General features: G+C 30.9%; 1 protein-coding gene across 5 annotated transcripts in view; it reads left to right on the top strand.

The window, feature by feature from the left end:
• LOC117168099 overlaps positions 1–10,962 on the top strand; it is a 63,009-nt gene that overhangs the window by 28,924 nt on the left and 23,123 nt on the right. For all 5 annotated transcript variants that reach the window (XM_033353472.1, XM_033353471.1, XM_033353476.1 and 2 more), the window contains 2 exons: positions 600–1,541; positions 5,310–5,674. In XM_033353472.1, coding sequence (XP_033209363.1) covers positions 600–1,541; positions 5,310–5,674 — 1,307 coding nt within the window. The remainder of the gene's footprint in view (positions 1–599; positions 1,542–5,309; positions 5,675–10,962) is intronic.

The following is a 10,962-nucleotide window of genomic DNA, read 5'->3' as shown; positions in this document are numbered from 1 at the left end:
CAACTAAGAATGTCTATTCGATGACTATTTTCTATATTGCTTTACAAATTTACAAGAATTATTGATTATTTAGACAATTTTAATTACAAAATTAAGAGTTTGCCCGTTTTTCTAGAAGTAAATTTGTGTACGGAGTCAACTAAGAATCTCTATCCGATGACTGTTTTCTATTTTGCTTTGTAAATTTACAAGATATATTAGTTATTTAAACTAATTTACATTTAAATTTAATCTACATTTTAATCTACATTTAATCTACATTTTTGAACTCTGATTTATGAATGTTAAAAATTCTGATTTGAATGCAACATTTTTAATTGAAAAACTTTTAAACTTCAATTTTAAAAGTTAAAAATTCAAGAGTTTCACTTTCAATGCTTTAATTTGTTGTTTTATTTTTTTATCACTTTAAGTGAAAAAATATTTTGATTGCAGTTCGATTTTTTAATTTTAGTGACCGGGAAAAATGTTTACGAACCGGGAAATGACCGGGGATTTTTTTCTTCAATTAAAACGGATCACCCTGAATTTAGAATTGTTCGCCGAATCGCCATTTATTTTGACAAAAATTTACGAATGATTCGATTTTTGTTTTGCAGATCTCCAAGTGAAAAGTGTATTGATGTACTCGGCAACAAAGTTTGCAGAGTGGCTAATTCAACAAGGTCTCGTCAGATCGGAACAGTATTGTATGCAGCATAGTACAAATTATCAGAAGGTGAAACTGGAACTCGGTATGTACAGCGACACCGGTACTTTCCCGTATTCCGGCGGTTACGTCTGGATCTCCTCATGCTGTCCGGATCGATTTGTTTCCGTGTTCTCTGGTTCAATTTTCCAAGGCGCGCCACACACTCCCACCGTTCTTCTAAAATTAATTTACCACTGGGCATGTCAAACGAACATTCAGAACGTCGTCTCCTGGGTGAAAGTCTCCAACGTCTACGTGAAGAATTTCTACACGAATCTCCGAAGCATCTGCACGGCTGCTGTCTGGGACAAGAGTAGAATGATGGGTGGAAAAAATTCCATGATTCAAGTGGGCGTCATCAGTCTGGGAACTACTTCCCAGGATGGAAACTTGCGCCAGGTGAAGGTTGAGGTTCTGGGTGTTTTGGATCCGGACTCGTCGGAATTGAGGCTGCGAGCCTGCGAGCCAGTCATTGAGGGCGAGAGATCATACAAGCGACGCTTCAACAATATACTGAGTCCTTTGAAGGACTGGGTTCACAAGGATTCCAAAATTTTGACCGATTTTACGGTTGATAAGAGCACCCTGCAAGAAATGGGTTTCACTAATGTAACCCAGTCGGCGTTCAGTGAACAAACGCCCCGAAATGTCACAAGTAATTATCATATTATGGAGTATTTGAGGAAAATAGTGCCGAGAATGTTTCAAAATACGCTGAGTTTGCTCAGTAGGCAGATGATTCAACAGTTCCTGGACGAATTGGTGTGGAGGGAAATGTTTGGCTCGACTGCTGCAAAGGCATTCAACAACATTATCATTCATATTGCTGAACAGACGAAATTGGACACGTGTAAGTTTATTATCTGGGAATTATATTAATAAAGATTGGGGATAATTCTCAGGAAAAATTCAGGGAATTTTATGGGTCAGGTAAAAGCCAGAGATTTTGAAAAAAAAAAAAAAAAAAAAAACTGAAAAGGCGAGGAAGTTCAATAAACATTTTTTTAGTTTTAACTTGAAATTTTTTAATACCGTTTATCAAAGGTTTTATGTTAAACATTTTCACATGATTAATATTCTAATTTTTGAATAGTATTGGCCGGGGATAATAAATAATTGATCATGAAAAAATTATGGAATATTAAAAATGAAGGGTTGTGGCAACCCTGATATAATATAGCAATTGTTTTTTAGTTTGAAATATTATTTCTTTGAATAGGCTTTTTTGGGTTGAAAATTCAATTATTTTAGTAAAATATTAACTTGACGTTAAAAAATCTTTTTTTTGTTGTTGAAAATTCGACTGAAATCATTGTTGGTTGAAAGACACATTTTTTTCTCTCGAGAATTCGTCTTTATATTTTACAAATTCATCCGCCTTAGTTGAAATTTAATCTTTTTTCGATAAAAATACAATTGTTTGGTTGAAAGTTAATCTTCTTTGACTGAAACAACTCTTTTTTTTTTATTTATTTTAAATTACATTATATTAGTATACCTGCTTTTGCATTATTTTTTCAAAATTCATCGTTTTTTGTTTTAAATTAAACTGCTTCTTTAAAGGTTGAACCACTTGCTTAAAAATTTTTTTTTTCTTTTGAAGATTCAACACATTGATTAAAAATTCATCTCTTTGGTTAAAAATTCATCTCTTTCTTTAAAAATTTAATTTTTTGTAGAAAATACGTATTTTTTTATAGAAGACTAATCTTCTTAATCGAAAGTTTCCCCCTTTTTGTTTAAAAATGCAACTGTTTTGTTGAAAATTCTACTGTTTTACAATGAACTCTTCTTTTGCTTTGAAAATTCAATAATTGGGATGAAATTTTATTCTCGGGGCCTAAAAATCTTTTACTTATAGAAAATTTATCTTTTTAGTTGGTTTTCAAATTCATAATTTTCGTTAAAATCATTTCATTTTTTTTTTAAAAATGAGACTGTCTCGTTCAAAATTATTTTTGTTTGCTTTCAAACTTATATTTATGGTTTGAAAATCCAACAGTTTTATAGAAAATTTATCTTTTGGCTTCAAAAGTTAAGTTTTTGGTTGAAAATTAATTTGGTACTGCAAATTTAACTATTTCATGTTTGGTAGAAAATTAATCCTCTTGGTTAAAAATGATTTCTTGTTTGTTTTAAAACTTATTTCTTTTTTAAGAAATTGTATGTTTTTTTCTTGAAATACCAACTATTACATTTTTTGTTCAGAATTCATCTTTTAGGTTGAAAATGCAAATATCTTCTAAAAAATCGTATTTTTGGCTTAAAAATTAAACTATTTGGTTGAAAATTTCAATTTAGAAGGTTGAAGAATCAAATATTCAGCCAAAAGTTTTAACTATTTTGTTGGGAATTAATATTTTTTATTGAAAATCCAACGGTTTTACAGAAAATTCGCATTTTGACTTACAAATTCAACAATTTGGATTAACTTCTCTCTCTTAAATGAAAAATCTTATTTGTTGAAAATTCGTCTTTTTAGGTATAAAATTCAAAATTTTCGTTGAAAATTCATCGCTTCTCGTAGAAATTTTATCTTTTTTAGTTGAGATATCAGCTATTATATTTTTTTTAATGAGAAATCATCTTTTTAGGTTGAAAATTCAACAATTTAGTTAAAAATTCAAATATTTTTTTGAAATGTAACTTTTAGGAAATAAAATTCAACTATCTTCTAAAAAATTCGTATTTTTGGCTTGATAATTCAACTACTGGGTTAAATTTAAACTATTTTGTTAAAAAATAATATTTGGTTGTTGTAAAGTGAACAGCTATGTTAAACTCTTGTCCTCTTGGATTGAAAATTGATCTTTTTCGTTGTTTTTGAAAATCTGACCTTCTAAAAAATGCAATTATTTTGTTGAAAATGCAACTGCTTTTGGTTGAATTTTATTTTATTTTATTTTTTTTTGAAAATTCGACAATTTGGATCGAAAAGACATCTTTTGTGGTAGAAAAGTCATACTTTTTGGTTGAAATAAATGAATTTGAAAATTTTAAATTCAAATCGGAAATTGCATTATACCGTTTATAAAAGATTCCATCTTAAAAATGTTACAAGACGAAAATGCTGGTCTTTGAATATTAATGGTCAGGTAAATTAAAAAATTGATGAAGAAAAAATGAGGAAATTTTTAAAATAGAGTTTTTACCCTGCCTGGGAAACCTGGAATTTTTTATGTGCCTGGAAAACCCTGGAAATGTCAGGGAATTTTTTTTAAGTCAGGAAAATGTTTTGAGAGCGTGATTTTTTTTCAATTGGATTATAAAATCTAATAGCGATGGTTCTTCATTTGTAAAAGTAGCTTTATATTATTGTATTTATCTATTTGGTTCAAAATTCGTTTTAAATTAATTTTTTAAACTGAAAATTGAACTATTCTACTTTTGGTTGAACATTGATCGCTTTTGATTGAAAATTAATGTATTTTGTTAAAAATTCATTCTTTTTGGTAGAAAATGAATATTGTTGATAGAAAATTCACCTTTTTTTTTTAAAATTTAACAGTTTGTTTTTTCAATTGTTTCTCTCTCTTTATTGAAAAATCTTTCTCAGTTTAAAATTCAACTCATCTTAAAAAGTCGTATTTTTTGGTTTAATTCAACCGTTTTTTGATTAAAAATTAAAATATGTATTGGTTGAAATATAAATACATTATTTTCTTTAGAATTTATGTTTTTGAAGATGAAAATTTAATTTCTTGATTGAAAGATGAACTCTTTTTTCAAGTTAATTTTTTTGCTCGAAGATCCATTTTAATTGAATATTAATATCTTGTTGAAAAATCGTATTTTTTGACAAAATTAATCTTTTCGGCTGAAAATTCATCCTTTTTGTTTAAAATTGAACTATGCCTGTTCAAGATTCACCATTTAATTTAAAAATTCATCATTTTTTTTTAATGTAACTATGCCAGTCAAAGATTTATGATTTTAGTTACAAAAATTATCTGTTTGGTCAAAAATAAAATGACTTGGTTGAAAGTTAAACAATTTTTGTTAAAAATTAATCCTTTTGGTTTAAAATCCATCTATTCAATTTAATCATTCATCATTTCAGTTGAAAATTCATCATTGAAAATTCCTCTGTTTTTTTTGTCTTTCGTAGTTAAAAAATTCCCATATTTGGTTAAATTTTTTTTTTAGTTGGAAACTCAACTATTTTGTTTCTAAATTCATGTGTTTGGTGAAAAACCGTCTTTTTGGCTAGAAAATTAATCCTTTTAGTTGAAAATTAAACTATTTGCTTAAAATTCTATGTTTCTTGTTGAAAATGCATTTTTAATTGAAAAGTCAGAAATATGAGTAAGTTTTAATTGAATTTATTGTAGTACCCACATTAATTTTATCTGCATTTTAAATAAAAGATTCTAAAACACAAATTTGTTTGAATTATTATACAAATTCGTAAATTTTGAAAAACAAATTTAAGAATTGATGAAATTATGTTTTCAGTATTATTAATTAATCGATAATGCTAATATATTTGAGAATATCTTCTAATATAATTAATTGGTCAAAGCTTTCAAAATTAAACATATTAATTGACTTTTTTTTATCATTATTATGATCAATCTTGTATTGTTACTAAATTGTTGCATTTTTAATGTACTCACAGCTGAGAATCTTCTGGAGCGGATCACAAAAATTTCAGCAAATCCCTTCCACGATTGGTCGTACACGACCTCGAATCCTCCGCCTCTTGCTCCAATGGTATCAATTCCGAAAGAACCTAGTGTTCACGAGGTTCACTCACGACAAGATGTTTCCAAAAATTTATCGCAGGTCAACAAACGAAACAGGAAGAGAGTCTGGCAAACGAGAAGTCCTGAGCCGGAAATCAAACGACGTACACCAGATTTCTCGGCGTTTGATAAAGAGAATAAAATCGGTGAAAAAGTGCAGCTACAGGAATTTTATTATGCGACAATGGAGGGCAAGGGTCACTCGCCAAAGGAGCACAAGAATGCGTTTTTGTTCAAGGTCAGTTGCAGGAGAAATTAATTCTTAGTTCTTGAATTAAAAAATTCTGAAATGCGTTTCTAATGATAAATTTGTACAAAGTTTTCCCCTACCCCCCCCCCCCCCCCCCCCTTTTTTTTAGAGAATTCTTTTTTCATTATTTTCAAGAAACTTACCCTTTTTCTCGGTTTTTTCTCTCTCTTAAATATTGTATTTTTGATTCAGAATTTATTTAGTTTGGTTAAAAGTTCAGCTATTTTATTAAAAATACATTTTTTTAGTTGAAGAATCATAAATTTAATTGGAAATGCATCTCTGGTTAAAAATGTAAGTACTTTGTTGAAAATAAATTTTCTAAACTAAAAATTTAACTGTTCCAGTAGAAAATGTAAATATTTTGCTGAGAATCCGTTTTTTTTTTTGCGAAGAATTTAAATTTTTAACCGAAATTTTAACCATTCTATTTTTGGTTAAAAAATGATATTTTTTCTTAGAAATGAAACTATTTGTTTGAAAATGTATGTACCATGTTAAAAATTCGCCTTTTTTGTAGAAAATTAATCTTTAAGGTTGAAAATTCATCTTTTTAGTAGGTATAAAATTCAGCTATTCAAGTTGAAAAATCATCATTTTAGTTGAAAACTTATCTGTTTTGTTGCAAGTTAATTTTTCTAGTACAAAATTTAACAATTTGGATGTAAATTTGTCTGTTTTAATTGAAAATTTAACTATTTCGTTGAAAATCCACATATTATGTTAAAAATCAAGTTTGGTTGATGAGTCTACTTTTATATTTTGGGTTAAGAATTTATTTAGTTTGGTCAAAAGTTCTGTTTGGTTGAAAATTTAAATAATATGGTAAATGTTCAGCTATTTTATTGAAAAGTAATCTTTTTTTGGTCAAAAATTCAACTGCTTGGTTGAAAGTTAAACTGTTCCAGTAGAAAGTATAACTATTTTGCTGAGAATTCGGTTTTTTTGCGAAGAATTTAAATTTTTAACAGAAATTTTAACCATTTTATTTTTAGTTGAAAATTGATATTTTTTGTATTTATTAATGTATTAATCATTATTATAATATCCCATATTGATATTTATTTAGTTTGGTTAAGGGTTCTACTGTTTGGTTGAAAATTGAAATAATTGGTAAAAGTTCAGCTATTTTATTAAAAAGTAATCTTTTTTGGGTCAAAAATTTAACTACTTAGTTGAAAGTTAAACTACTTTTTTAAAAACTTATTTTTTGGTTGAAGATTCATAAATTTATTAGAAAATTCATCTCTGGTTAAAATTGTAACTACTTTGTTGAAATTAAATTTTTTTAACTAAAAAATCAACTGTTCCAGTAGAAAATGTAACTGTTTTGCTGAGAATCCGCTTTTTTTTGCGAAGAATTTACATTTTTAACCATAATTTTAACCATTCTATTTTTGTTTGAAAATTGATGTTTTTTCCTAGAAATTGCAAATGTATGTACTATGTTAAAAATTGGCCTTTTCTTTGTAGAAAATTAATCTTTTTTGGTAGGGATGAAATTCAGCTATTCCAGTTGAAAGTTAATTTTTCTAGTTCAAAATTTAACAATTTGTATGTAGATTTGTCTCATTTAATATAAAATTTAAAATTTTTTGTTTTGTTTGAAAAATTATCTTTTTTAGATGAAAGTTCATCTTTTTGACAGAAATTAATCTGTTTAGTTGAAACTTCATCTTTTTGGTCAGAAATTCAATTATTCTAGTTTATAATATTATATTATTCTACTTAAACATTTAAAATTTTAGTTGAAAATTCATCACTTTGTTTGAAAATGTAACTATTTTTTTTTAAAGTTAGTTTTTTTCTTTTCTGTTGAAAGTTACTTTTTGTGTGTGTAAAGTAATTTTTTTTTTTTCAAAATTTAACGTATTCCAATTAAGTGTTCCATAATTTCAGTCTAAAACTCATCTGTTTTGTTAAAAAATTAATTTTTTGAATTTAAAATTTAATTATTTAAGTTTCGATTAACAATTGATCTTTTTTAATAATAATTTATTTTGTTTGAAAACTAAACTATTTCAGTTGAAGATTCATTGTTTGGGTTGAAAATTGATCTTTCTAGTTTAAAATTCAACTATTCTAGTAAAAAATTCATCATTTTAGACGAAAATTCACCAATCCGTTATTTTCTAAATTAATTTTTCAACTAAAAGTGGAAATATAAATTTTTTGTTATAAATTGATATGTTTTAGTGGAAAATTTAAAAATTGGTTTCAAAATTCATTTATTTTGCAAACATTTTGTGTTAAAGGGTTCTTTAGAATGGACGACATGAAATAAAATAATTTGTTGCGTTCAGCGAAAAATATGAAAATGTTACCTTTACAGGGTGGCCGCTGGACCGGGAATTTTATGAGACCAGGAAAAACGGGGAAATGACAGTGAATTTATTTTTTGATCGTTTTTTGAATATTCAGTTAAATTGTGATGTTTTTCAATTATGACATCATTCAGTTTAAAATGCGTAATTCGAAAATCTTTCATTTTGAAGATTTTCCATTTTAGATTTTTATTTTTTTTGCGTACATTTCAATTTAAAGAATTCTAAAATACAGTTTTGGATAATGCACGATTTTGATAAAAAATGTTTTTAGTGGATCAACTGTCAATAAAAATTAATAATTGATTTTTCAAATTGAACTGCACTTTCAGGATTGAAAAGTGAATAATAATTTATTACGCAAGACGATTCAGAACGAGTTCACAATTTTAGAATTTCTAGATTTTAACGTTAAAAATTAAAGTATTTTAATTGGAAAGACTTATTAATGAAACAAATGTAAACGCGCGATTGAATTTGTGGAAACTATTTTCAATTTAAAAATGACTTCCAAATAAAAATTGTCATAAGGACAACCGCAGGATTTCGCCGGGAGCGGGTGCTAATCTGGAAAATTGCACCCGCTTCCAGCGAAATCGCGGTAAAATTTCAGCCACAACCACGTTTCACGACCGTGAGATAGGTCGTTACAGTCTGCAAAGGAATCAATACGACGATCCAGCAAAAGCCTCGTGCACCCAAAGAACACGGAGCGACCCAAGGACAACCGCCTTCTGCATTTTTCCCGCAAGTGTTCTAGCATATTGTTGACACGCAGGGATGCTTTTTAGGCCATTAGTAAGTGAAAGCTTGGCACCTCCAAGAGCGCCGATGATAAGGACGATCAATTTAAAAGAATATTCCGGGTACAATCGTTGCTACTCCCTTATAAGGTCTCGATACCTCTCTTTCTTTTCATTCTTCTTGGTTATGATGTTTTTGTCAGCTGGAGCTGAAAATTCGATAACGAACATGGTTCGCTTCTCGAAGTCAAGAAGAACCATGTCAGGCTTCGAGTGAGCAACAGAAACAATTGTCGAGAATATAAAGTTCCAGTATATGCGGCACTTCCCATTCTCGACAATTGGCTCACTTTCCCTAGGAGCATTTAGAGGAGCGTTATTAAGGTGAATGCCGTAGGAGTGACAGAGATGGTAATAAAGCACTCTTAGTGCCGCATTGTGCCTTTGAATGTAGGTCGTTCCCGCGTGAGTTAGACAACTAGATAGTATGTGAGCTAAATGCTCGGGGTGTGCATGGTACGCCCTGCAGCTATCATCGGGAATGTCTTGGCTCAAAATGTGGCGACGGTATGTTAAGATGGAAATGACACCGTCTTGGCATGCAAAAATGAAACCCTCCGTACCAGACTTCAATCCGGGCGATTTAAGGAAAGCAAACATTAGCTCACAAGACATTGACTGATCCTTCACATTTCTGTGGAAGATACCGTGCATCGTCTTATCGAGGACCTGTTCACGAAAGTTTTTCTCTTGTCCTTTCTTAATCCGAGCTTTCAGGAGTGAGTACTCGAGATAGATAAGATTTGATGCATTTTGCTCACCCCTAATTTTGCCGCACAAGTACCCGTCGGAATGGCGAAGTGCTAGAGATAGTGGCAATAATGTAAGGCAAAAGAGGAGTGGGCTCATGGTGTCGCCCTGAAAGACACCTCTCTGAAAGGTGACCTTGTTAGTTGTCACACGATTTTTTCCAGATGAGATAGTAAATCTGGTTTTCCAAAGCGGCATCAATCTCTCTATACACCCAACTATTTGCGGATAAACCTTTAAGATTTCCAAAAGACAGATGATACTAGGCAGTCTGATAAGTACCTGAAAATTCTAAGAGATGGCATTAGTATTCACTAATGTGAACCCTTTTCGTCGAGCTTGATCGTTCAAATGACGCCTGTCATAACTTCAGCCATTTATGTTTACGCATTTGCAAGTTACAGCACTGAGAAGCGACTAACCTCCGAGTTTTTTTTAATATGGAAAAATCTGAGCTTCGAGTTTTGATCAAACACTACTAACTTCGCAAGAAAATGATCTCCGAGACCAAGGCCAAGCTGGATAAGTATTACCCGGACTCTGCACCGTCGATTGAAACGATTCATAAGTGGTTTACCGAGTTTCGTTGTGGCCGTACGAGCACTGTTGATGCTGAACAATCTGGGCGCCCAAAAGAGGTCCCTACACCAGAAAATGTCGAAAAAATCCATGATATGATGTTGAATGATCCCAAAGTGAAGTTGAGAGAGGTAGCTAATGCTGTAGGCATATCATTGGAACGTGTGGGCAATATCGTGCATCCAGTTTTGGACATAAAGAAGCTCTGCGCGCGATGGGTGCCGCGTTTGCTCACAGTGGACCAAAAACGAATTCGTGTGACAACTTCCCAGCAGAATTTGGCATTATTTTCGCGTAAGCTGACCGAGTTTTTGCGCTGATTCATAACCATGGATGAAACCAGGATCCACTACTACACTCCTGAGTTAACGCAACAGGCAAAACAGTGGGTTCCACCGGGCGGAAGTGCTCCGAAGCGTCCAAAAACGCAACAATGGGTCGGAAAGGTTATGGCCTCCGTATTTTGGGATGCACATGGCATAATATTCGTGGACTATCTTGAAAAAGGTAAAACCATAACCGGAGCATACTATTCATCATTATTGGACCGATTGAAAATCGAAATCGCCGAAAAACGACCGCATTTGAAGAAGAAAAAACCGCTTTATCATCACGACAATGCGTCTGTTCATTTATACTTAGTTGCACAAGCAAAATTGCATGAAATCGGCTTCGAATTGGTTCCTCAGCCACCGTATTCACCAGACCTGACCCCCAACGACTATTACTTGTTCCCTAACCTGAAGAGATGACTCACCGGTAAGCGTTTTTACTCAAATGAGGAGCTCATAGCTGAAACTGAGGCGTATTTTGGAGACCT

This window comes from Belonocnema kinseyi, chromosome 2, assembly GCF_010883055.1.
Source record: "Belonocnema kinseyi isolate 2016_QV_RU_SX_M_011 chromosome 2, B_treatae_v1, whole genome shotgun sequence".
NCBI lineage: Eukaryota > Metazoa > Arthropoda > Insecta > Hymenoptera > Cynipidae > Belonocnema > Belonocnema kinseyi.
The sequence above is the reverse complement of the archived record's forward strand: the minus strand, read 5'-3'. Positions and strand labels throughout refer to the sequence as shown.